At 34.8% G+C, this 27,407-nt stretch overlaps 1 protein-coding gene across 1 annotated transcript in view; it reads left to right on the top strand.

The window, feature by feature from the left end:
• The window catches only part of KIFAP3 (kinesin associated protein 3), a 182,426-nt gene that overhangs the window by 36,131 nt on the left and 118,888 nt on the right, over positions 1-27,407 (top strand). The window contains exons 4-8 of the mRNA XM_064594336.1: positions 1,026-1,081; positions 1,622-1,763; positions 9,451-9,550; positions 10,575-10,699; positions 12,706-12,804. Coding sequence (XP_064450406.1) covers positions 1,026-1,081; positions 1,622-1,763; positions 9,451-9,550; positions 10,575-10,699; positions 12,706-12,804 — 522 coding nt within the window. The remainder of the gene's footprint in view (positions 1-1,025; positions 1,082-1,621; positions 1,764-9,450; positions 9,551-10,574; positions 10,700-12,705; positions 12,805-27,407) is intronic.

Raw genomic sequence — 27,407 nt, forward strand, 5'->3', positions numbered from 1 at the left:
GATTGCATCCAACTACGTCACTGGCATTCAATGTGTAATTGTTCATTATTCATAATAAGTGCTATAAGGAAAAAGTATTAAATGTTTCATGATAGAATATTCTGGTTAAGATCTTTGGAAATGAGGGAGATAACTTCTTCAATAAGTTAAATAAGTTCAAAGTGAGCAAAGTAAATCCTGTACTCTAATAAGATGTGTGTATACTTATTTTGAGTTGTATAGTGTAGTTAAAATTGATCTTTCCTAATGCCTAATTAATACAATCATGAATGCATTTATATTAAAATAACTTTACTAATAAAACCCTTTAACTGAATTTTCAAGGTAAATTAGTCTTCTCACCTTCTTTCCCCCAAATTAAAGGAATATGAGGAAATTTTCATGTCAAAATATATGGATAAATCCATTAAAATCAATCTGTTTATATAGATATTAATGTTTGAAGACATATATGAAATACTGTTACTATGTTAAATACACACTTATTTTAAAAAAACTATTCTATTTTTCTTTTTTAACTTTTTTATGTGGTATTCACTATTTCAAAGCCAAAAACCTTGCCCCTTAAAGTGATTGAAACAAAACAGTAATACTGATGTGATTTGTTACCTTAAGTGATTTTTTTTTTTATTTCAGTTTTTATATTATTCAACCCATTAATGTATCTTTGCCTTATTGATTTTCCTCCTCCAACCTTAAATGTGAGTTACAAAGGGACTATTTTGCTGCCTGTTGGCAAGTCTGGCTATTTACATACCCAAGAAGTTAATGTAGGAGGAAATGAAGTTATGACTTTGGGATCATTTATAGATTTTATTCATTTATATCCTTGATATCCTCATTAGAACAGATGGATTATAGATTAACATTTTTTATTTTTTTATTTCTTGGAAAAAAGATGATTTGATAAACTATTCAGTTTTAAGATCCCCAGCTCAGCCATAATAAAACTCAGCTGCTGAAAATAAAAATTACCCAGAAACTCTAAAAACCTAGTTCTCATTAAAAACAAAATCTTTTTACAGAAAAAAAAGAAAAATCAAGCAAGCCTAAAGATCCACCTCCTTTTGAAGGAATGGAGGTAAGACTATATTCTGATCTACTAAAGAACTGATTGATTGTAAGGTTGTTGCCTTTTCCCATCAATAATTCATACAATAACATTAAATAGATAGGGATATTTTAAAGATTATTCAACTTAGAAGTACCTGGAAAAGGTAGATATTCAATATTTCATATAGGCAAAAGTTAGTGGTATTTTTTTAGATATAATTTATTTTGATAAGTAGGTTTTGAAATGTTTTAAATGTTCTTATTGCCTTATGTTTTGAAATATTGTTTAACCTATTGAAGTATATATAAATTATTTGCATTAAATTTAAGATATTTTATATTAATAGGCCAATTTTAGAGTTTATGTACTTCCTATTTTCATATGGTTTATAGCTACTTTGTATTAGAGTCCTAGCACCCAAAGGTCTAATTTTCCCCTCTACAAAAGGATGGCAACTATGAGTCCTTGGAAAATTTGTCTGTTATTAAAAGGGCAAAATGTCATTCTTTTAACAGTGGCTTTGTTAAATATTGTTCTTTTGGAGTACTTCCTCTTCCTTTCTTTCAGATTGATGAAGTTGCTAACATTAATGATATGGATGAATACATTGAGTTACTATATGAAGATATTCCTGACAAAGTTCGGGGTTCTGCTTTGATCCTGCAGCTTGCCCGAAATCCTGATAACTTGGAAGAACTACTATTGAATGGTGATTTATATCTATAAATATTAAAAATAGAAAAATTGTATAATGTGGTTTTTAAGGAGAAAGCTAAAATTATACCAAAGTTAGGAATGCATTTGTTTCCCAGAACTTTGTTATACCTTCTTATGAAAAATTTTTAACTTAAGAGGATAACATTTAAATATTCTTAAGAGGAAATCATTTAAACAACAAAAATAAAGCATTAATGATACTGTATCTTTTCATTCTTCTGCTCTGGAAGACTTTTATCCTTTCAGTTAGGATACAATATCAAACTTCTGACATTTGCACACATATGTATATGTTTTTATTAAATTGGTTAAAGTTCCAAAATTAGTTTTTTTTCAGTAGTGCAGCAAAAATATGTATTAATCTTTATAAGTTTATTTTGATTGAATTTGATGCTCTCCTTTCATTAGATGTGCTAGGTAATAAAGAAAAAGGAGATACAATGCTCTTAAAATCTTTTTTCTCAGTAATACCACTATAGAATTACTTTAAGTGCACGGTTTTCTGACTATACTTCTGCCAAAAATAAAATATGAAAGATGTCATTATTACCTGATTTTCCATCACATGATAAAGAATACCTTTTTTGTCTATTTTCATAATTCTTTGATAAAGAATACCTTTTTGTCTATTTTCATAATTCTTTTATGGAGGCTGCACAGTACACACCTATACTTTGTAGCTTGGAAAGAATTGTCCAGGAAGTCCTAGGATGTTCTCAGTAGGAAATTTGTGCATTTTAAGTATTTTTAAAATTACACAACTCATATATTTTTTTAAAAGAATTAGAATATTATAGATGAAACCCCCTTTGACCATTACTCTATAATCTGAGTTTGGAGTGCATTCATTCTTCTAGATCCTTTTCATATATACTTTTGTATATATAAAGTATATATATATGAATTTTTTATAGAGTGTTACTTTGTAAAAATTTTTATATTAATAATATCATACTACTTTTTTGTTAATTTTTTCCATATAGTAATGTTTTGAGATTACATGCAGATAGATACATATAATGTAAAGATTGTATTTATTTATTTGAGAGAGAGAGATAGCAAGAGAGCACAAGTGGGGAGGAGAGGGAGAAGCAGGCTCCCCGCTGAGCAGGGAGCCTGACACTGGCTCTATCCCAGGACTCTCGGATCATGACCTAAGCCAAAAGCAGACCCTTAACCAACTGAGCCACCCAGGTGCCCCATAATGTAATTAATTTTTAAACAATTTTGGTTATTGCTTTTTATGAAGCTTTATATAGCTTTAGCCATTCCTCTATTGATCGGTCGTTAGATTGTTTACAAATTTTTCGGTAGGGAATATTGCTTCAGTGAACATCTTTGTACATATCTTCTTCCTTTTTTTTTTTTACAGACATAAAGCCATTTATTTAAAGCATGGATCCAGGATACTTACTGACACTTGTGTTCCCACAGCAGGGACCAGAAACCTATTGCATTTAAACTGAACAGAAGTGATTTTGTGTTTATTTTTCTTATGACTAAATTCCATGAATCCCTTAGCCCATTTAATTTATTGAGTTCACTTTTTTCAATTAATTAACATATATTATTTGTTTCAGGGGTACAGGTCTGTGATTCATCAGTCTTATATAATACCCAGTGCTCATTACAGCACATACCCTTCCCAGTGTCTATCACCCAGTTATCCCATCCTCCCACTCCCCTCCCCTGCAGCAACCCTCAGTTTGTTTCCTAAGATTAAGAGTCTCTTACAGTTTGTCTCCCTCTCTGGTTTCGTCACAAGCAAGGAATTCTTTACAGTGTGTACACAGAAACAGAGGTCATACAAAAATACAGGTCATAATGTTTTAAGGGATTTTGCCAAACTGCCTTCCTAAGTGGTTGTACTGCTCTGTCCCCAGACCAGTGGAATATGAAAGCCATTAAACTTTAAATTTTTTGACATTGTATTATGGTAATGAACAAGTTCTCTTGTTTTAAGTTGCATTTGCCTGATTTCTAATGAATTTACTATTTTCCTCATGTCACTAGACTTTTGGAATTTCTACCCTGTTTTGAAGTTTGTATTCCTGTGTATTCGTGTGTGTGTGTGTGTGTGTGTATGTGAGACTATACATATATTTACATAAATATATGTACAGTCTTTATATCCTTTTTTACATATATAATTTAGCATATAAATTTATATCATTTATATCCTTTTTCTTTTATGTGCTTAGAATAGTTTCTCTCAATCTATTGTCTCTTTTTTGTATATCTTTTTCAATCTGTTTGCTTTCACCCTATTTGTGCCTTTGAATCTAAAATGTTTGTATTGAAAAAATAAAAAATAAAAAATAAAAATAAAAAATAAAAATAAATAAATAAATAAATAAAATAAAATGTATTGTAGAAAGTATATAGTTGGATTGTGCTTTTTTTTTAATCCATTCTGCCAGTCTCTCCCTTTTGATTGGAGTGTTTAGTCTATTTACCATTAACGTAATTACTCATTAAGTGGGATTGTTATTTAACACTTTGTATTTGTTTTCTATATCTTTTATCATTTTTGTTCCTTTAGCCCCTTATTACTGCCTTCTTTTATGTAAAATGGATATTTTTTAGTATACCATTTTAATCCTTTTGATTTCTTTTATTATGTTTTCCTGATTTTCTGAATGTTTGCCCTAGAATTACAGTTACCATCTTAACTTAAAATAATCTAGTTCAAATTAATAGTAACTTAATTTGAATAGTATGTAAAAACTTTGCTCCAATATACCTTTATTCCCTCTCCACTCCTTTGTACTATTTTGGTAATACAAAGTACATCATTACATATTATTTGCCTATCAGCACAGTAATATAATTATTGATGTATGAGTTTTTTTAATCAGATAGAAGAGTATAGTCAGAAATATGTTTATACTGTCTTTTTATTTATATAGTTATCTTTACCTTTGCTCTTTATTTCTTTGTGTGGATTTAAGTTCTTCTGCGGTAATTTTTTCATTTAAGCCTGAAGGATTCCCTTTAGTATTCTCATAGGGAAGATTTAATATCAACAAATTCTTTAAATTTTTGTTTACCTAGGAATAGGCATGACTTAATTTTTCTTTGGTGTTTGAATGGGTAGTTTTGCTGGGTGTAGAATTCTTGTTTGACAGTGTTTTTCTTTTAGTACTTTGACTATACCATCCCATTGTCTTCATGGTTTCTGATATGAAATTGGCTGTTAGTCTTATGAAGGATCCTGTATAACTATTGAGCTGCTTTCTTCTTACTGCTTTCAACATTTTCTTTGCCTTTGGCTTTTGCCAGTGAGTGTGACTATGATGTTTTTAGGTGTTGATGTTTTTTAGTTTGTCTTGCTTGGAGTTCATGGAACTCCTTGGATCTGCAGATTAATGTTTTTCATCAAACTTGGAAGTTTTGGGCATTATTTTGTTAAATATTCATTTAGCTCCTTTCTCTCCTTTCCTCTTGGGACTCCCATGTTAATGTGCTTGTTTGGTGCCCCATTGGTCTTTGAGGCTCTTTATTTTTCATTCTTTTTTCTTTCAGTTTTTTAGACTGGATAGTCTTAATTGACCTACCTTTTAATTTGTCAGTTCTTTCTTTTTCTAGTTCACATCTGCTATTAAGACCCTTTAATGAATTTTTCATTTCAGATGTACTTTGTAACTCCAGAATTTATATTTGGTTCATATTTTTTGATTTGTATCTCCTTATTGATATTATTTGTTTGATGAGACATCATTTGCCTACCTTCCCATACTTTTCTTTAAACCTTTAGATATGGTTTCCTTTAGTTCATTGAATGTATTTACAATAGCTAGTTTAAAGTCTTTGTTTCATAAGTTCAACATCTGAGCTTCCTCATGGACAATTCCTATTGACTCCTGTGTTTACTGAGTACAGGACATAGCATCCTGTTTTCTCGCATGTCTTTTAATTTTTATTGTTGTTGAAATAATATTGGGACACTCCCTCCAGGGCTTATTTTTACTGTTGGTTTAATGAGTTTCTTGGATTAATTCTGAAAAATCTGTATTCTTTGTGCTGCCACTGAAGCTTTCTAGTTCAGTTAGTTTAGTGTTTAATGATTGGATGGAGGTTTTTTAAATGCCTGGCCCTAAGTGTCCCAGCCTTTGCTGAGGGGCTGTGTTTGTATGTCTGTTGGAGCATGTCTTCAGTATTTAAGCAGGTAGTTTACAAGATCTTAGCCTTTTTTTTTTTAACTTTTTTTTACTTATTTAATTAATCTCTACACCCAACATGGGGCTCAAACTCATGACCCTGAGATCAAGAGTCTCATGCTTTACTGACTGAGCCTGCCAGAAACTCCCAAGGCCTTAGCCTTTAATTCCTGCTTGTACATTGCCTCAGGATTGGCCAGAGATGAGAGAGTAGGTCTTTCTTAGGTCTTTCCTGGGCATCAGCACATTCCTGCACTTGTACATGGCCTTCTGGTTTCCCAGGAATATATTGGAGCTTTTCAAAGACCTTGTAAATATCTCACTCCCAGTTTTTCCTTTTAAGGTTGTTTGGTTAGACTCTTGTTAACCCCAACTGGCAAGGCTACCACCTGCAGTTGCAATGTTGCCACCAGTGGTTTTCAACAAATGCCCTGGGTATAAACCTGTACAAAGCAATTTCTGAGTCAGGTCAAATAAATGCAAACCCTAGGAATAGAGCTTTCCAGCAAATATCCAGATGGGTCACATAGTGAGTGGAGTGGAGTGGGGGTTTTCAGGAGTGCCAAATTGTTCTGCTTCCTCCAGTTGGCTGCTATGCTGCTGTTTTTCACAGATACTAAAATTGTAATGCTGTTGGTTTTCAAGGCTTCCACAAAGTTACACAGAGGGGATAGAATTAGGGCAAGTTGAAACATTTTCTCTTACTAAGATTCAGCCATATTTCTTATTGTTGCAAAATGTAGTTAATTTCCAGGTTTCTAAAAAAGTTGGTGACAGTTTTTTCCAGTGTTTTAATTCACTTGTGGAGGAATGGATTTTTGGAGGTCCTTACTTTGGTTGTTTCAGAAATGCTTAGCTCTGGAATTCATTTTTGTTGAAAGTAGGAGGTAGAGATGTAAATTTGTTGCATATTCATAGCCAGTTATTCCAACCTAGTTAGTGAATACTCCTTCTTCCCCCAAAGATTTGAAATGCCTTTTCTGTTAAATGCCTGGCATTCTATTATTCAATAGATACTTCTTGAAAGATTATTCTGTGCCATGTACTGTTCTGGTATATTCATAGGTATGTTTTAATGCTTTATTTTCTTTTCTGTTGATCTATTTGATAATTTCCATGCTATGTTTTGTTTTGTATTTTGACTAGAGTTTTAGAATAGGTAGGAGAAGTGTTCCAACTTGTTGATTTTTTTTTTTTAAATAGGTGTTGCTGGTCTTTACATTTTTTGAATGTATTATTTTGACATCACTTTATCATATAAATTATATCATAAAAATTATAATGGAATTTTAATTATGATTGCATTTAACTTATAAATTCATTTGGGGGTTATATTTTGACCTTGAGTAAACTTCATAATTTTCTTTTGGCTATTTCTTGATAACCTATGTACAAATCCTACAGCTGTGTTTTTATTGAGACACTTTTATATTTTATACTAAAGGAGAAAAATGAAATAAAATTTGGAAAATAGGTCACTAGCCATCTACCTAAATTCATGACATTATAGTACATCATTTTCCAAAGCACAGTTGACTCTTGAACAATGGAGAGGGTGGTTTAGAGGTGCACCCCCACAGTCAAAAATACATATGTAATTTTTGACTCTCCAGAAACTTAACTATGAATAGTACAGTAATAGGACAAGGCACCACATCTCTCCTTGTCCCTACCCAAAGTTAACAAAGCTGGATCCTAGAGTGGTACCTGTTCCTTGCTTCCATACCCAAGAATGTGGGAAATCTTTTTATACATGGAATCTGAGGGAAAGCAGAACACCTTTACCTGTCTCTGTAGATTGCTTGTTCCATCAGACCCCCTTTATGAAGTTCTAATGCAGTTTCTGCTTATAGGAGATGCTATCAAGTGGTGAACTGCCAGTTAGTTCCCTGGAGGTAATAGCTCCCCACTTTGGAGAGCTCTCAGCACCATGGACAGCGCCCTCTTTGCTGTCCACTCTACATCCCAGGTTCCTGCTTGGTGCTCTTGGCTCCAGTTTTCTGGACCTGTTACCCTGGGAGTGGGGGTGTGGGAGGAGTGGGAGAGGTGAAGGGTGAAGGCAGGTTATTCTGTGGTCCTTGGCCAATTTTAGCCCATGACTGGCCCTGCTCCACCACCTCACTGAGAATCTCTCCCCAGAGCTGGTTCCTTTGCACCTCTCAGTTCAAGACCTCAATGGTATTGAGTAGGGTGAGGAGTGCCAGGAGCAGGCAAGAGCCCTACTGTTCCAGGCTTCACTGCATCTTTCCTTTGCCTTCCCTTCTAGTCATTTTGGCAACTTCTACCTTACTTTTCAATCATAATATAAAATATTGAAAAAATCCCCATATAAATGGACCCACACAGTTCAAGCCAGTGTGTTCAAGGGTCAACTGTATATTCTAAGAAATAATGTTTCCCCTGGATTATAGTGGTGAAATGCCTTTAGTAATACTGGATAAACAAAGTTAGCCAGATTCTTTATTAAGTAGAACTTTGTGGCACCTTTACATATTAATGTATATTGCCTACCTATTTACTTCACTCCAGAATAGTTTTGTTCAAAGCATATGTGAGTATAAATAACATTATGAAATGATATTATAGGATGTTTTTTAGTTTGAAAAATTCCTCACTAAGATTAATAATACTTGTTTTATAATCTGAATGGCCACAGAGCACAAATAAATTGAATACTTTCATTACCATAATAACAATTACCAATAATGCAGTCCATGAAGTACAGTAGATTCTGAGTGCCTATTATAGAAAGTTGAATTATGATCTCTGTATAACACACAGATATTTTCTTTAATGCTTTAATATTTTAAGAATCAGTAAGCCATGTAACAATTCTAATTTGAAACAAGTCTCATTACTTTATGTTTACTTAGCATATGGTAATTCTCATTAATCAGTTCATTAAGTTTTTCCCTTTCTCAAGATAAAAATCTAGCAGAGATGTTTATTCTACCCTGAAGCTAGTTTTGTGAAGGATTTTTTGTTTTATTTATGTCTGTTGGCATTAATTTAACATAATATTAAAATAGATTTATTTTTGTGTGTATAAGCTTTATTTGGTTATTAATTTGCTTCAGTGGAGCTAGTGTTAGTCTGCTAAACTGCTCATTACTTTTTTAGACTTATTCTAGTTTTTTCCTTCTTCACAAACATATTAAATCATATGTTAAAAAACAAAAAATGGCACTGCAGTAGCAAGATTACAAGTAGAAATATACATCAAGAAAGAAATGGTCTTTTTATTTTGTCACCCATTATATACTTATATTACTTTATCTAAATCATATTTTACTTTCTGTTTATAATTAGAGACTTAAAGTTACATGTTATGGGTTTTTAAGTAAAAGTTGTATTTCAGTTTTAAATATAGCTTTCTGTGTTGGAAAGAAGCACCCTCCTTTTTTGTCCTAGTTCTATCTTAGCTTTGTTATTTATCAATAAGTAGGCATTTAAAACCAATCACCCTTTATACCACAGGCAAGGCGAATGATCATTTTTACATGTTCCTTTTTTCTTTAGAAACTGCCCTTGGTGCATTAGCAAGAGTCCTAAGAGAAGACTGGAAACAAAGTGTTGAGTTAGCTACAAATATAATTTACATCTTTTTTTGCTTTTCCAGGTAAGTATAAAAATAAGGAAATAAAAGTAAAAGTCTATCTCCGTTTCAGTCTGTCAATAGTTTGGATTGTGGATTACTGGTTTGCTCTCTTCCTGTGTGTCTGCTGAAGCTCTGCCTCTGAACTCTTACTCTCTTTCCCATTCTCTATCCTCTCTATTGTTCTGTCCTTCATTCAGTCTGTATTGACCCATGCATGTACATGGATACACACAGAGTAGGATAGTAAATTGGTTTAGAATTTAAGAGTATGGACTCTGGAAATAGACTGGATTTGAATCCAAGTACTGCTATTTACTACTTGTGTGTTCTTGATTACATTAATTCTGTTCCTCAGTTTCTTCATCTGTAAACTGGATAGTAACACTATTTTTGAATAATTTTTAGAATAAAGCATGACCCAGAGTAAGTGCCAGTATATATGTATATATACATATATGTGTATATGTATATATTTATAACTGTTGTGTATCCATATATGCTATTTATATACATATTTTCTTTAGAAAGATATTTATTGAGACATTTTGAAAAGTCTAGCCAATTCCCAGAGAATTGCCTCTGTTCTAAAAATGTGCCAGCATTAGCGAGTAGGTATTTATTGAATACATACTCGGATGAATGAATTGAGTAGGAAACATGCAAAAAACCTGATTACTAATATTTTACTGGCTTATTCTCTGATAATCCATTTTATTTAATATTAGTAATATGTTATTAGTTTTGTTTTACAGCAGTCTGAAAGTTTATTTTTGAGAATATCTGCATAGTTAAAATAGTGGTTGATTACAAAAAATGCATTTTATTTCATTTCTAACTTAAAAATTTTATTTCAGGTAATGGTAATATATATAAAGTAATCTTATAATTTCAGGTCTTCATAGTATACCCTGGGTGTATTCATTTATTGAAATATATATATCAAATTTATTTTCTACATTAATTATACATGTGTTTACCCAAAATAACTTTCCTGAATCTACAAAACATAATGCTTCAAATACATACTAAAATCTCTTCTTTAAAGCTTTTCTCAGTTTCATGGACTTATCACTCACTATAAAATTGGAGCTCTATGTATGAATATCATTGATCATGAGTTAAAAAGACATGAGCTGTGGCAAGAAGAACTCTCTAAGAAGAAGAAAGCTGATATCCTTTTAGAGTGGCATTTCACCGCAGTGTTGTTGCTAATGAGCTATGGATGGGTGGGATGGTTTTGGGTTTTTTTTCCATTTACGCTATTTGGAAAAATAAAAGAGTATTGAAGGTTAAGATGAAGAGTGATACTATCAGAATGAATATAGTTTGACATATACTTTTTATCTCTTTGATTAGTTGTTAAGATAGAAGGAGCAGTAATAGTGGTCCTAGATAATTGAACTGGTGAGTGTTTAAGTGGCTATATCAATATATCCCCTAAGATCCTTTGGTTAGCTGAAGTCTGGCTCACTGCTGTTGTTTATGTAGTTCTGTCTATGTCATAAGGTGACTGATTGGAATAGGTGTGAATTTGGTGAACATAGTTTTAAATTCTATTTTGCTAATTAAGTGCAAAAATTCTTTTCTTAATACATATACATTTGAGAGGCCTACAGAATGATAGAACCTATGAAAAGAATCTTAAAAAATCCATTTTAACCTATCCTTCAAAACAGGAATGTTTTCTGCAGCTTCCCTTACAAATTGGTTATTTACTCCCTTCTTTGACAATGTCACTGCTTATTGATTTAGTTCATTCTGTGGTTTGACATCCTATTTATTATGTTCTTTTGCTTAGTGCACTAAAATCCACTTGTCAATAACTTCTGTCCCTTGAATCTAATCTTGCATGCTAAAGCAATATAGACTAAGGGTAGTCTCTTAAACATCACTTTTCTTGTATTTGAAGATATTTATCATATTGCTTCTACAGAGTAATTTTTCTAGATTGAAGGCCCTTGCTTTTTCATAAGGCTTATTCAGCAACCATACTGGTAATTTTCCTTTGAGCCCAGTATTTATTGATCTCTTTTAAAAAGTAAAAGTAGTATTCCTGTTGTGCAAAGTATCATATGTTTCTTACCTCTCCATCATGGAATCCCCAAGATACTCAAAATATACCCTAACACACACACAAGTTTTGACTTTTCTTTGTTAGGATCTTTCCAGGTTTAGAAATTTTCTATTTGTGCTATGAGCTTCGGAAATCTAGATTGGTGTTGACTTAAACTCTGTGGACAATTCAATAATCCTGGAGACTTTAGATCATTTCTGGAGTCACAAGTCTCCTAAATATACTCCAAATTCATTAAATAGGAGGGGTATGGAGAGAACTACTGACAGAACTTTTAGCAATCGTTAATTTATATTTTGTGACTGTTGGGTGACAGGAACTGGTATTTTAGGACATAGCGTATTCCTATAAGTATCAGAGACCATTGATCATAAGATGCATCATTATTCATGAACCACTAAGAATGGGAAAAAAATGCTTCAATTAAACTATGACATATCATGGATTATAAGACATACTGAAATGCAGGAGATCCCTTGTGTTTTGATACAAGTAGCAGTCAACAAGGAGGAAGTTTTTAAGTGCTTGGGGATCCTGAAGTCAGACTGAAATAATTGATTATTTTTGCAGGTGTCCAGGGAATTATTTGGGACCATAAGATGTAATTTAAAATTTTTGGTGACCTCTAACTTTGGGATATTTCTCTTTTGATATCAAGTCTGAAGAGGGTACTAAAGAGCTTTAGATCTAATCAACATTCTTTGAATATTCTGGGCATCTGTCTGAGGTGAAATTTAGTATTCTTATTAACTAAAACACTCTCTAAGGCAGTAATCCTTTTGGTTCATGGATCCACTTGTTAATATGTTGAAAGAGACTTGTGTACATTTGTAAGATATTTGCATAAAATTTCTGGGATTCATGTATTTGGTAACAACCCAAACATATGTTCACCCAAGGTCTCCAAGCATATCCTTGAGCCCTTGGTTAAGAAGTTCTAACAGTTATTGTGCAGAGATGAATATTTTAGTTTTAAACTACTGGTTAGAGAAAACTAGATAATACTGCACATAAAATATAATAGTACTGTTCTTCATAGTATTTTTCAGTAGGTTTTCTTTGCTTCAGTAAATATGGATGATCCTTAACTTAAGTTGCCTACTTGATGAAGACCCTGAAAACCAAACCTTGAGAAAAGATTATGAAAAAACCTTTAAAAAATACCAAGGGCTTGTGGTAAAACAAGAACAGCTCTTACGAGGTATGATTTCCTAAGCAATGAGAAACACAACAAAGTGCTTACACTACGTTAATTTTGTTCAATTTTTTTTTTTCAGATCGGTAAAGCTAATATCAGAGTAGTTGAAAAGTCTAAATTTTAATATGCTGTAAATTCTTTTATTTTTAGCTTGGGTAGTAATGTTTTAAGTTTCATTCCACTATTTTTCCACCAAAAGGCCCTATTCAGCTTTTAAATGTGTATATACTTGTAATTTATTTACTCGGGATTTTTTAATCCAGTGTTTGTCCTTTTCAGTAATGACAATCTGATCCCTCGAACACTAATATTAACTAATATTAGTTATAACATAATAGTACTAATATCTTATTTAACTTATTTTGTTGCTTTCCTAGGAAATGTTATAAAATTTTTCAAAATATTTCTCTTGATTAATAAAAAATAGTCTCTTCTTTCTGAGGTTTATAGAGAGCTCTAACAATTCAATAGTGTGGTTTCATAGTCATTGTATAAGATGCAAAGTCTTATGAAGGTTAGTGAGAATGTGGGGATTTTAAGTGTGCATTCCACTCCTGCTTTGTAGTTGATTGTTGATTTTTTTTTCCAGTTTTGTTGAGATATAATTGACATATAACACTGTGTTAGGTTTAAAGTATACAGTGTGATGATTTGGTGCACACATATATTGCAAAATGTTTACCACAATAAGGTTAGTTAACATGTCCTTCACCTCACATAATTGCCATTTTGTTGTTGTTATGGTGAGAACATTTAGCATCTATTCTCATAGCAACATTCAAATATACAGTACAGTATTGTTAACTGTAGTCACCATGGTGTACATTAATTAGATCCCTGGAACTTATTCATTTTATGACTGAAAGTTTGTACCTGTTGACCAAGGTCTTCCCCTTTCCCCCACAACCCAACCTCTGGTAAGCATCAATCTACTTTGTTTTTAGGAATACAATGTTTTTAGATTCCACATATTAAGTGAAAACATACAATATTTGTCTTCCTCTATCTGATTTCACTTAAAATAATGCCCTCAAGGTCCATCTGTGTTGTCACAATTGGCAGATTATCCTCCTTTTTTATGAATGAATAATATTTCGGGGTGTGTGTTTGTGTGTGTGTATGTGTGTGTGCCACATCTTTATCTATGCATCCATCAGTGGACAGTTAGGTTGCTTCATGTCTTGGCTATTGTGAATAATGCCTCAGTGAGCACAGGAATGCAGATATCTCTTTGAGATCATGATTTCATTTCCTTTTACCCAGAAATGGTGTTGCTGGATCATATGGTAGTTTTATTTTTAAGTTTTTGAGAAACCTCCATACTGTTTTCCATAGTGGCTACACCAATTTACATTCCTACCAAGAGTGCAGTTTAAGTTCCTACCAGTTTACATTCTTTTTACTCCACATCCTTGCCAGCATTTATCTCTTGTCTTTTTAATAATAGCTATTCTGACAGGTATGAGGTGATCTGTCATTGTGGTATTGATTTGCATTTCCCTGATGGTTAGTGATGTTGAGCCACCTTTTCATTTACCTATTGGTAATTTGTATATCTTCTTTGGGAAAATGTCTATTCAAACCCTTTGTCCATTTTTAAAGTGTCCTTATCTAGCTTTGTATCAGGGTAACTCTTCAATTTTTTGGATGAGTTTGAGAAGGATTGGCATTATTCAGTTGTATTCAGTTATTCGGTTGTATGAGTTTCTTACACCTTTTGGGCATTAACCCCTAATCAGATACATGATTTGCATATATTGTCTCCCATTCTGTAGGTTGCCTTTTCACTTGGTTGATTCTTTCTTTTGCTGTACAAAAGCTTTTTTAGTTTTATGTAGTCTCACTTGTTGATGACTACTTTTGTTGCTTGTGCTTTTGGTCTCAATTCCAAAAAATCATTGCCAAGACTAATGTCAAGGAACTTTTTCCCTCTATTTTTTTCTAGGAGCTTTACATTTTCAAGTCCTTAATCCTAAGGATTATTTTATTTCAGTCCTTTTTCTTTTTTCCTTTGTAAGTCCAGTTAATTTTTGTGAGTGGTATTAGGGGTCTAATTTCATTTTTTTGTACGTGAGTATTCAGTTCTCCCAGCACTCTTTATTTTGAAGAAACTGTCCTTTCCCCTGTTGAGTATTCTTGGCTCTCTTGTCAAATATTCATTGACCTTTATATGTGGATTTATTGAGCTCTCAATTGTTTCATTGATCTATTATGTCTGTTTTTATGCTAACACCATACTGTTTGATTACTATAGCTTTGAAACATATTTTAAAAACAGAAAGTATGATGCCTCCAGCTTTATATTTTTTCAAGATTGCTTTGGCTATTTTGAGTCATTTATGGTTTCATGTAAATTTTTGTATTTTTTTTTTCTATTTCTGTGAAAAATGACACTGGAATTTTGAGAGAGGACATGGCTCTATAGATGTCTTTAGGTAGTATGGACATTTTAATGATAGTAACTCATCCCATCCTTGGGCACAGCATATCTTTACATTTATTTGTGTCTTCAAATTTCTTTCATCAGTTTATAGATCCTTCACTTCTTTGGTTAAATTTATTCCTAGGTAGGGGCGCCTGGGTGGCTCAGTTGGTTAAGCGACTGCCTTCGGCTCAGGTCATGATCCTGGAGTCCCTGGATTGAGTCCCGCATCGGGCTCCCTGCTCGGCAGGGAGTCTGCTTCTCCCTCTGGCCCTCCCCCTCTCATGTGCTCTCTCTCTCTCATTCTCTCTGTCTCAAATAAATAAATAAAATCTAAAAAAAAAAAATTTATTCCTAGGTATATTATTCTTTGATTAAATTTATTCCTAGGTATATTATTGTTTTTGATGCTATTGTAAATGAGATTGTTTTATTTCCTTATAGTTGTTAGTGTATAGGAGGAGTACAACTGATTTTTGTGTATTGATTTTTTATCCTGAAACTTTATTGAATTCATTTATTCTAACAGTGTTTTAGTAGTCTTAAGGATTTTCTATATAAGATTATATAAGATTATGTCTTCAGCAAACAGAGACAATTTCATGTCTTCCTTTCTAATTTGTATACCTTTATTTCTTTTTCTTGCCTAAATTCTCTGGCTAGTTCTTCCAGTATTATATTGAATAAAGGTGTCAAGAGTGAGCATTCTTGCCTTTTTGCTAATCTTAGAGTAAAAACACTCAGTTTTTCACTGTTGATTTTGATGTTGGTAGTGGGATTTTCATGTTAACTACTTTCTATTCCTAGGATTTTAATATGGAAGGATGTTGAATTTTGTCAAATGCTTTTTCTGCATCGATGCATATGATTTTTGTCTTTTATTCTATTAATGAGATGTATCGTATTTTTTTGATTTGTGTATGCTGAACCATCTGTGCACCCCAGGGATAAATCCTACTTCGTCGTGGTATGTGATCCTTTTAATGTGCTATGCATTCAGTTTGCTAGTATTTTATTGAGAATTTTTGTATCTCTGTTCATCAGGGATACTGGTCTATAGTTTTTTGTTTTATATTTTTCCTTGTAATGTCCTTATCTAGCTTTGTATCAGGGTAACTCTTCAATTTTTTGGATGAGTTTGAGAAGGATTGGCATTAATTCTTTAAATGTTTGGTAGGAGTAGCCTGTGAAGCCATCTGGTCCTAGGCTTTTCTTTTTGCAGGCTTTGTGGTTATTGGTTCAGCCTGCTGACTCATTATTGGTCTGTTCAGATTTTCTTTGTGATTCAGTCTTGATAGGCTGTATGTTTCTAGAAATTTATTTTTTTTTAGGATGTCCATTTGGCTTGTAATTGTTGATATTAGTCTCTTAAGATCCTTTGTATTTCTGTTGTATTGGTTGTAATGTCTCTACTTTAGTTTGTAATTTCATTTCAGTCCTTTTTCTTTTTTCCTCTGTAAGTCCATTAAAAGTTTGTTCACTTTGTTCATCTTTTTAAAAACCCCAACTCTTAGTTTTGCTGATCTTTTCTATTGTTTTTCCGTTCTCTATTTCATTTATTTCTGCTTTGATCTTTGTGATTTCCTTCATTCAACTACTTTGGGCTTCATTTGTTCTTTTTCTAGTTCCTTCAGGTGTAAAGTTAGGTTGCTTGAGATTTTTTATTTTCTCTTTTTTTCTTTTTCTTTTTTCTTAATGTTAGTATTTATGGCTATACACATCTCTCTTAGCACTTCTCTTGCTGCATACTTTAAGTTTTGGTATGTTGTGTTTCATTTTTGTTAGTTTCAAGGTAGTTTTTTATTTCCTTTTTGATTTCACCTTTGACCCACTGGTTATTCTGGAGTGTATTGTTTAATGTCCACATATTTGTGAATCTTCCAGCTTTCCTTTGGTTATTGATTTGTAGTTTTAAGACATCGGGGTTGGAAAAGATCCCTGGTATGATCAATTTTTTTAAATTTGCTAAGACTATTTTGTGACCTATCCTAGAGATTGTTCTGTGTGCACTTGAGAAGAATGTGTTCTCTGCTGTTGTTGGATGGAATGTTCTGTTTATGTCTCTTAGGTCCAGTTGTTCTAAAGTCTAGTTCATGTCTTTTTCCTTATTGATTTCTGCCTGGATGATATATTCACTGTTAAAAGTACAGTACTGAAGTTCCCTACTATTATTATATAGATGTCTGTTACTCCCTTCAGATCTGTTAGTATTTGCTTAATATATTTAGGTGCACCAATATTGGGTGCCATATATATTTACGATTGTTATATCTGCTTGATGAATGACCCTTTACCATTATAAATGACCTTCTTTATCTCCTGTTAGTTTTTCTTTTTTTAATTTTATTATGTTATGTTAGTCACCATACAATACATCGTTAGTTTTTGATGTAGTGATCCACGATCCATTGTTTTCGTATAACACCCAGTGCTCCATGCAGTACGTGCCCTCCTTAATACCCATCACCGGGCTAACCAGTCCTCCCTCCCCCCTCAGGTCCATAGTCTCACATGGTTTGTTTCTCAGGTCCATAGTCTCTCATGGTTCATCTCTCCCTCCAATTCCCCCCCATCCCGCCATTTTTCCCTTCCTTCTCTTAATGTCCTCCATGTTATTCCTTATGTTCCACAAATAAGTGAAACCATATGATAATTGACTTTCTCTGCTTGACTTATTTCACTTAGCATAATCTCCTCCAGTCCCATCCATGTTGATGTAAAAGTTGGGTATTCATCCTTTCTGATGGCTGAGTAATATTCCAATCTATATATGGACCACATCTTCTTTATCCATTCATCTGTTGAAGGGCATCTCGGCTCTTTCCACAGTTTGGCTATTGCAGACATTGCTGCTATGAACATTGGGGTGCATATGGCCCTTCTTTTCACTACATCTGTGTCTTTGGGGTAAATACCCAGTAGTACAATTGCTGGGTCATAGGGTAGCTCTATTTTTAAATTTCTGAGGCACTTCCACACTGTTTTCCAAAGTGGCTGTACCAACTTGAATTCCCACCAACAGTGTAAGAGGGTTCCCCTTTCTCCACAACCTCTCCAACATTTGTTGTTTCTTTCCCTGTCCATTTTTGCCATTCTAACTGGTGTAAGGTGGTATCTCAGTGTGGTTTTGATTTGGATTTCCCTGATGGCTAATGATGATGAACATTTTTTCATATGTCTGTTAGTCATTTGTATGTCTTCTTCAGAGAAGTGTCTGTTCATCTCTTCTGCCCACTTTTTGACTTGATTATTTGTTTTTTGGGTGTTGAGTTTGAGAAGTTCTTTATAGATATTGGATACCGGCCCTTTATCTGTAGTGTCATTTGCAAATATCTTCTCCCATTCTGTGGGTTGCCTCTTTGTTTTGTTGACTGTTTCCTTTGCTGTGCAGAAGCTTTTTATCTTGATGAAGTCCCAAAAGTTCATTTTTGCTTTTGTTTCACTAGCTTTTGGAGATGTATCTTGAAAGAAGTTGCTGTGGCCGATGTCAAAGAGGTTACTGCCTATGTTCTCCTCTAGGATTCTGATGGATTCCTGTCTCACATTGAGGTCTTTCATCCACTTTGAGTTTATCTTTGTGAGTGGTGTTAGAGAATGGTCGAGTTTCATTCTTCTGCATGTGGCTGTCCCAATTTTCCCAGCACCATTTATTGAAGAGACTTTTTTCCATTGCATGTTTTTTCCTGCTTTGTCAAAGATTATTTGACCATAGAGTTGAGGGTCCATATCTGGGTTCTCTATTCTGTTCCATTGGTCTGTATGTCTGTTTTTGTGCCAGTACCATGCTGTCTTGGTGATCACTGCTTTGTAATATAGTTTGAAATCGGGCAATGTGATGCCCCCAGCTTTGTTTTTCTTTTTCAACATCTCCTTGGCGATTTGGGGTCTTTTCTGATTCCATACAAATTTTAGGATTGTTTGTTCCAGCACTTTGAAAACTGTCATTGGAATTTTGATCGGGATGGCACTGAAGGTATAGATTGCTCTGGGTAGCATAGACATTTTAACAATGTTTATTCTTCCGATCCATGAGCATGGAATATTTTTCCATCTTTTTGTGTCTTCTTCAATTTCTTTCATGAGTGTTCTGTAGTTCCTAGAGTATAGATCCTTTACCTCTTTGGTTAGGTTTATTCCGAGGTATCTTATGGTTTTTGGTACTATTGTAAATGGAATCGTTTCTTTAATTTCTCTTTCTACAGTTGCGTTGTTAGTGTATAAGAAAGCAACTGATTTCTGTGCATTGATTTTGTATCCTGCCACATTACTGAATTGCTGGATGAGTTCTAGTAATTTGGGGGTGGAGTCTTTTGGTTTTTCCACATAAACTATCATGTCGTCTGCGAAAAGAGAGAGTTTGACTTCTTCTTTGCCAATTTGAATACCTTTTATTTCTTTTTGTTGTCTGATTGCTGTTGCTAGGACTTCTAGTACTATGTTGAACAACAGTGGTGAGAGTGGGCACCCTTGACGTGTTCCTGATCTTAAGGGAAAGGCTCTCAGCTTTTCCTCATTGAGGATGATATTCGCTGTGGGTTTTTCATAGATGGATTTTATGAGCTTGGGGAATGTTCCCTCTATCCCTATACTCTGGAGAGTTTTAATCAGGAAAGGATGTTGTATTTTGTCAAATGCTTTTTGTGCATCAATTGAGAGGACCATATGGTTCTTCTCCCTCCTCTTATTAATGTGTTCTATCACATTGATTGATTTGCGAATGTTGAACCACCCTTGCATCCCGGGGATAAATCCCACTTGGTCGTGGTGGATGATCCTGTTAATGTATTTTTGGATCCTATTAGCTAGGATTTTATTGAGGATTTTGGAATCCATATTCATCAGGGTTATCAGTCTGAAATTCTCCTTTTTGATGGGGTCTTTGCCTGGTTTGGGGATTAAGGTAATGCTGGCCTCATAGAATGAGTTTGGAAGTTTTCCTTCTGTTTCTATTTTTTGAAACAGCTTCAGTAGAATAGGTATTATTTCTTCTTTGAATGTTTGGTAGAATTCCCTAGGGAATCCATCAGGCCCTGGACTCCTGTTTTTTGGGAGGTTTTTGATCACTGCTTCAATCTCGTTACTGGTTACTGGCCTATTCAGGTTGTCAGTTTCTTCCTGTTTCAGTCTTGGCAGCTTATAGGTTTCCAGGAAGGCCTCCATTTCATCCAGATTGCTCAGTTTATTGGCATTTAGTTGTTGATAATAATTTCTAATAATTGTTTCTATTTCCTTGGTGTTAGTCGTGATCTCTCCCCTTTCATTTATAATTTTATTAATTTGGGTCCTTTCTCTCTTCTTTTGGATAAGTCTGGCCAGTGGTTTATCAATCTTATTAATTCTTTCAAAGAACCAGCTTCTGGTTTCATTGATCTGATCTACTGTGTTTCTGGTTTCTAATTCATTGATTTCTGCTCTAATTTTAATTATTTCTCTTCTAATGTGTGGCTTAGGCGTCATTTGTTGCTTTTTCTCTAGTTCTTTAAGGTGTAGAGTTAGTTGGTGAATTCGGGATTTTTCTATTTTTTTGAGTGAGGCTTGGATGGCTATGTATTTCCCCCTTAGGACCGCCTTTGCAGTATCCCATAGGTTTTGGACTGATGTGTTCTCGTTCTCATTGATTTCCATGAATTGTTTAAGTTCTTCTTTGATTTCTTGGTTGACCCAAACATTCTTGAGCAGAGTGGTCTTTAGCTTCCAAGTGTTTGAATTTCTGCCAAATGTTTTCTTGTGATTGAGTTCCAGTTTTAGAGCATTGTGGTCTGAGAATATGCAGGGAATAATCTCAGTCATTTGGTATCGGTTGAGACCTGATTTGTGACCCAGTATATGGTCTATTCTGGAGAAAGTTCCATGTGTGCTCGAGAAGAATGAGTATTCTGTTGTTTTAGGGTGAAAATTTCTGTATATATCTATGAGGTCCATCTGGTCCAATGTATCATTCAAAGCTCTTGTTTCCTTGTTGATTTTCTGCTTAGATGATCTGTCCATTGCTGAGAGTGGAGTATTGAGGTCTCCTACAATTAACGTATTGTTATCAATATGACTCTTTATTTTGGTTAACAGTTGGCTTATGTAGATGGCTGCTCCCATGTTGGGGGCATATTTACAATTGTTAGATCTTGTTGGATAGACCCTTTAAGAATGATATAGTGTCCTTCTGGGTCTCTTATTACAGACTTTAGTTTAAAATCTAATTTGTCTGATATAAGAATTGCTACCCCAGCTTTCTTTTGAGGTCCGCTGGCATGGAAGATAGATCTCCATCCCTTCACTTTCAGTCTGGATGTATCTTCAGGTTCAAAATGAGTCTCTTGTAGACAGCATATGGATGGGTCCTGTCTTTTTATCCAATCTGCAACCCTGTGCCGTTTTATGGGAGTGTTTAGGCCATTCACAGTGAGAGTGATTATTGAAAGATATGAATTTATTGTCATGTTGCCTGTGAAGACATTGTTTTTATAGATTGTCCCTATAAATTTCTGTTGTAGATCACTCTTGTGGTCTTTCTCCTTTTATAGAACCCCCCCTTAATATTTCTTGCAGGGCCGGCTTAGTGGTCACATATTCTTTCAACTTCTGCCGGTTGTGGAAGCTCTGCATCTCTCCATCCATTCTAAATGAAAGCCTTGCCGGATAAAGTATTCTTGTCTGCATGTTCTTCTTGTTTAGTACCCTGAATATGTCTTGCCAGGCCTTTCTGGCTTGCCAGGTCTCTGTGGATAGGTCTGACATTATTCTGATGTTCCTCCCTCTGTATGTAAGGAATCTCTTCCCCCTAACTGCCCTTAAGATGGTTTCCTTGGTTCTAAGATTTGCGAGTTTGACTATTACATGCTGGGTGTTGGCCTGTTTTCCTTGATCTTAGGAGGGGTCCTCTCTGCCTCTAGGACTCGAATGTTTGTTTCATTCCCCAGATTAGGGAAGTTCTTAGCTACAATTTGCTCAAATACATCTTCTAGCCCTCTCTCTCTCTCCACGCCCTCCGGGATTCCAATGATTCTGACATTGGAATGCCTCATGGTGTCACTTATTTCTCTGATTCTATTTTCATGGATTCTGAGTTTTTTTTCCTTGGCCTCCTCTTTTCCCTTTTTATCTATTATACTGTCTTCCAGATCGCTTATTCTCTCTTCTGTCTCAGTTACCCTAGCTGTTAGATTATCTAGATTGGATTGGATCTCATTGATAGCATTTTTAAGTTCTGCCAATTCCCCTTTTATTTCTGCCCTTAGAGACTCTATGTTGCCATTAATTGATTTCTCCATTCTAGCCATTGTCTTCACAATTGCTAGCCTGAATTCCATCTCCAACATCTTGGTTATATCTGCATCCATTTGTAAATCTGCAGCATAAGTCATAATCTCTGAGTCTTTTCTGTTTTGGGGGCTCCTCCTGCTAGTCATTCTGTTGATGGGTGTTTGAGGGAATATATAGAGTCCAAATTATTGACCAGAACCCAAGCAAGATGCACCTGTTTTCTTGGGACCTTAGGGTTGCTGGCCTCTTGTTTTCCCAGCCTGTCTTCTGCGGGAGGGGCCTGCCGCAATGTTACTCAGGCAACCCTGTTTGGGTGGAGTTGCCCTGCGCTCCTGTGGCAGGGGATGGGCTCAGTGGGAATCAGTCTTTGGGGCTTTTGTTCTCTGGCACCTTTCCCTGGCAGCTTTCCATGTCTCTTCCGCGAGTCAAAGCAGAAGAGACCGTTTCCAACCCTCTGCCTCAGAGCAGAGAGACCTCAGTCTGTTCTTCAGTGGGCTCTCCAGGCCACACCATCTCCATTTCTGTCCGTGCTGCTAGAAACTGCAGCGTCCTGGGTTGTGCGCCCCTCTGCAGCGCTCCCAGCCCTGCCTCCAGGTCGGGGCATGTCTCTGCCCTTTGTGCTTCTAAAACCACCAGCCGCTCCCAGTTCACGCGTGCGTACGACTCCGCCACTTGGGGTCCTGGCCCGGGGACTGCAGTCACATGTGCGCGACTCCGCTGCTCCGGGTTTCCACCCCAGAGGTTGCAGTTCATGGGCGGGACCGGCGCACCGGGTTTCCCTCTCCGAGGCTGCAGTTCACATACGCTCAACCGTCGCTCCAGGTTTCTGTCCGGGCAGCTGCAGTTCGCGTGAGTGACCCCGCGGGTCTGGGCTTCCACCCTGGGGGCTGCCCTAAAGTCCTTTCCCAACACTACCGGTCTGCAAGTCTGTGCCCGTCCTCAGCGTGCGAGGCTGTCACTCACCGGTGGTGTAGGATCCCCCTGTCCAGGCACCCTCCCGCTACCGTTTATCCTCCAATATCTGCCCACAGAATCACGGCTCTCCGCTTTGTACCTCAAAACCAACCGCCTGTGATATTCTATTTGTAGAGATCCAGATCTTCTTACATCTCAGGCTGGTTTCGTGGGTGCTCAGAGTGGTCTGGTAGATATCCAGCTCAATTCCGGGGACCAGTTGAAATAGGGTCCCCTACTCCTCTGCCATCTTTCCCCCCTCCTTCTGTTACAGTTTTTAAGTCTGTTTTGTCTGAGTATAGATCAGTATAGTACCAAAGTATAGCTACCATTTTTTGTTTCTCTCTTTTGGTTTCCTTTTGCATGGAATATCTTTTTTCATCCCTTCACTTTGAACATATGTGTGCCCTATTATATATCATGTTACTAATTAGCATCCTTTCATTTCAGCCTGAAGAATTCCTTTAGCATTTCTTTTAAGGCAGATCTAATGGTGATGAACTCCCTCAGCTTTTATTTGGGAAAGTATTTTGCTTTCATTTCTGAAGGACAACTTTGTTGTGTAAAGTATATTTGGTTGGCTTTTTTTTTTTTTCTTTCAGCACTTTGAATATATCATCCCACTTATTCCTGGCCTGTAAGCTTTCTGCTGAGGAATCTCCTTATAGTCTTATGTGAGTTCCCTTATAAGAGATAATTTTTTTTCTTCCTGCTTTTAAAATTCTTTCTTGGGGTACCTGAGTGGCTCAGTGGGTCAAGCATCTGACATTTGGTTTTGGGCTCCACGCTTAGCGGGGAGTCTCCTTGAGATTCTCTCCCTCTGCCCCTACCCCCACTCGTGTGCGCTCTCTCTCTCTCATAAATAAATCTTTAAAAAAAATAAAATTCTCTCTTTGTCTTTGATTTTACATGATTGTTAAATGTGTCTTGTAGAACATCATTCTACATGTAGATTGAAATTTGGGGGTGAGTTATTAATTTCATGAGATCCACATCTCTCCCCAGACCTGGGACATTCTCAGCCATTATTTCTTTAAATTTTCTGCCCCTTTCTTTCTAGTCTCATTCTGGGATTCCAGTGATACGTAGATTATTTTCTTAATGCACAAGCTTGAGGTTAGCCTCTCCTGCTGTGCACCTACATTTCCACTGCCTGTGACAACACCGTGCAACCTCAGGAATGCACACTTACAGCATAATTAGAGATTCATTCATCTTATATCCATAGTTCATTTGTTTTTATTATTGATGGTATTTCATTATATTCATCTATTAAGGGTTATCTGGGATGTTCCAGTTTTTCTCAATTACAAATAAAGTCACTGAGCATTAATGTGCGAGTCTTCATATGGGCATTTGCTTTCTTTTCTTTTAAAAAAATACTTTGTGATGGAATGCTGAGATCATATGGTAGGTGTATGTTTAACTTTTTAAGAAACTGAAATGGTTTTCTGCGTGGTTGTACTATTGTACCTTCTCATATAAGTATATGAGAGTTCTAGTTGTTTCACATCTTCTCCAACATTTGATATGGTCAATTGTATTACTTTTAGCCATTTTAAAATGTATGCAGTAGTATCATATTGTGGTCTTAACTTTCATTTTCCTAGTGTCTAATTATATTGAATATCTCTTCATGTGTTTATCTGTCATTTTTATATCTTTTGTTATATTATCTGTTAAATCTTTTAATTTTTTTTGTTGGATTGCCTTCTTACTGAATTTTGAGAGTTTTTGTTTTTTTTTTAATTGGAGAGAGAACACACAAGTGGGGAGGGGCAGAGGGAGGAAGAGAATCTTGAGCAGGCTCCTTGCCCCCCCCATCCCTCACCCCCCACCCACTCTCGGCGCAGAGCCCAATGCAGGGCTTGATCTCATGACCCTGAGTTTATGACATGAGCTGAAATCAAGAGTCGGACGCTTAACTGAGCCACCCAAGCACCCCAGGAGTTCTTTATATATATTGGATATAAGCCTTTATCATATACATATGATTTGCAGACATTTTCTCCCAGTCTTGCATTATCTTTTTCTTCTCTTAAGAGCATCTTTTGGAGAGCAGTATTTAAAATTTTTATGTAGTACAATTGATTTCATATTTCCTGAATTACAATTCTGGTATGATATCTAAGAAATTCTTTTCTAACTAAAGTTTGCAAAGATTTTCTCCTCTGTTTTCTAAAAGTTTTATTAGTCTTAGGTTTTACAGTTAAGTCTATAATAAGTTCTGAGTTAATTTTTTTATATGGTGTGAAGAATGGATCAAAGTTCTTTTTTATTCTTTTTGCTTATGCATGTCCAATTATCCAAGCATTATTTGTTGAAAACACTATCCTTTTACCTTTATCTGTTGGATTGTTTTATATGTTTGTAAAAATCTTTTATCCATGTATGTGCATTTCATTTCTGTACTCTAATTTCTGGTGTTCACCACATTTGTAACTCTTGAAACCAATAGCACAGTGTCTTCAGTATTGTGGCTTTATAGAAAAATCTTAAAAATGAAGTAGTATTAAGACTCCCAACTTTTTTTTTCAAAGGTGTTCTAGATATTCTAGGTATTTTGCATTTTTGTATTATTTTATAATCATTGTATTCATTTCTATAAAATTCTGAGGTATTGATTCAGATTACATTGAATATATATATTAATTTGGGAAGAATTGATACCGTAACAATATTGAGTCTTTTGACCCAAGGAAAGGATCTTTCTTTCCATTTATTTAGATTGTTTAATATCTCATAGTGGTGTTTTGTTATTTTCAGTTTTTTTCACATCTTGTGTCAGATTTATCCCTATCCCTAAGCGTTTCATATTTTTATTGCTAACCCTGAACACTCTTTTTTAAAAAATCTCAATTATTTGTTGCTTGTATATAGAAATATAATTGTTTTTTTTATATTGGGTTTGAGTTCTTCAACCTTGGTAAATTCATTTATTAATTAGTTCTAGTAACTTTCTTTTAAAGATTTCATCATATTTTCCACATAGATGAACATGTTATCTATAAATAAAGATAATTTCATCTTTTCAAATCAGGAAACCTTTTAATTATTATTTAGTTTGTTATATGGTGAATTGCATTGATTGATTTTTCAAATGTTAAATCAACCTTGGGCTCCTGTATTAAAATCCCTCATATTATCCTTTTTATAGATCAGTGGATTAAATTTCCTAACTTTGTTTTGCCTCTGTGTTCATAAGGGATATTTGTGTGTAGTTTTCTTTTGTTGTAAAATTTTCATGATAATGATGGCTTCATAGGTTGACTTGGGATATATTCCATCTTATTTAGCTTTCTGGGAGACCGTGTGCAGAATTGGTATTATTTCTTCTTTAAATGTTGGGCAAGATATTCCAGTGAAGCCATCTGAACTCTTGTTTTCTTTGTGGGAAGATTTTAAACTGCGAATTCAATTTCTTTAATAGGTACTGTTCACATTCCCTATTTCTTCGTGAATGAGCTCAAGTAGATTGAATCTTTAAAGGAATTTCTACATTTCAGGTTGTTCCATATTAATATTCCCTTATTATCTATTTTATTAATACCTATAGAATCTATGGTGATATAACCTCTCTCAACCCATAAATTGGCAAATTATGCCTTTCTTTTTTCTCCTGAGCATAGTAATTGGAGGGTTATCATTTTTTTTTTATCTCAAGAACCAACTTTTGGTTTAATTGATTTTCTGTATATTTGTATTTTATATTTCATTGATTTCTCTACAGATCTTTATTATTTACTTTACTGAGCTTACTTTGGGTTCAGTTTGCACTTTTTGTAGTTCCTTAAGGTGGAAGTAGGATTATTTATTCAAGACCTTTTTTCTTCTATATTAAAGGTGTTCAGGGCTATACATTTCTCTTTAAGCACTGTTTTAGTGATATCCCATAGATTTTGGTATGTCCTGTTTTTATTTTCATTTTTATTCTGTCCAAAACACCTTTAAATTCCCCTTTTATTTCTTCTTT

This window comes from Mirounga angustirostris, unplaced genomic scaffold (assembly GCF_029215605.1).
Source record: "Mirounga angustirostris isolate CCGP_5_RB_7025 unplaced genomic scaffold, mMirAng1.0.hap1 SCAF_6, whole genome shotgun sequence".
In the NCBI taxonomy this organism is placed as follows: domain Eukaryota; kingdom Metazoa; phylum Chordata; class Mammalia; order Carnivora; family Phocidae; genus Mirounga; species Mirounga angustirostris.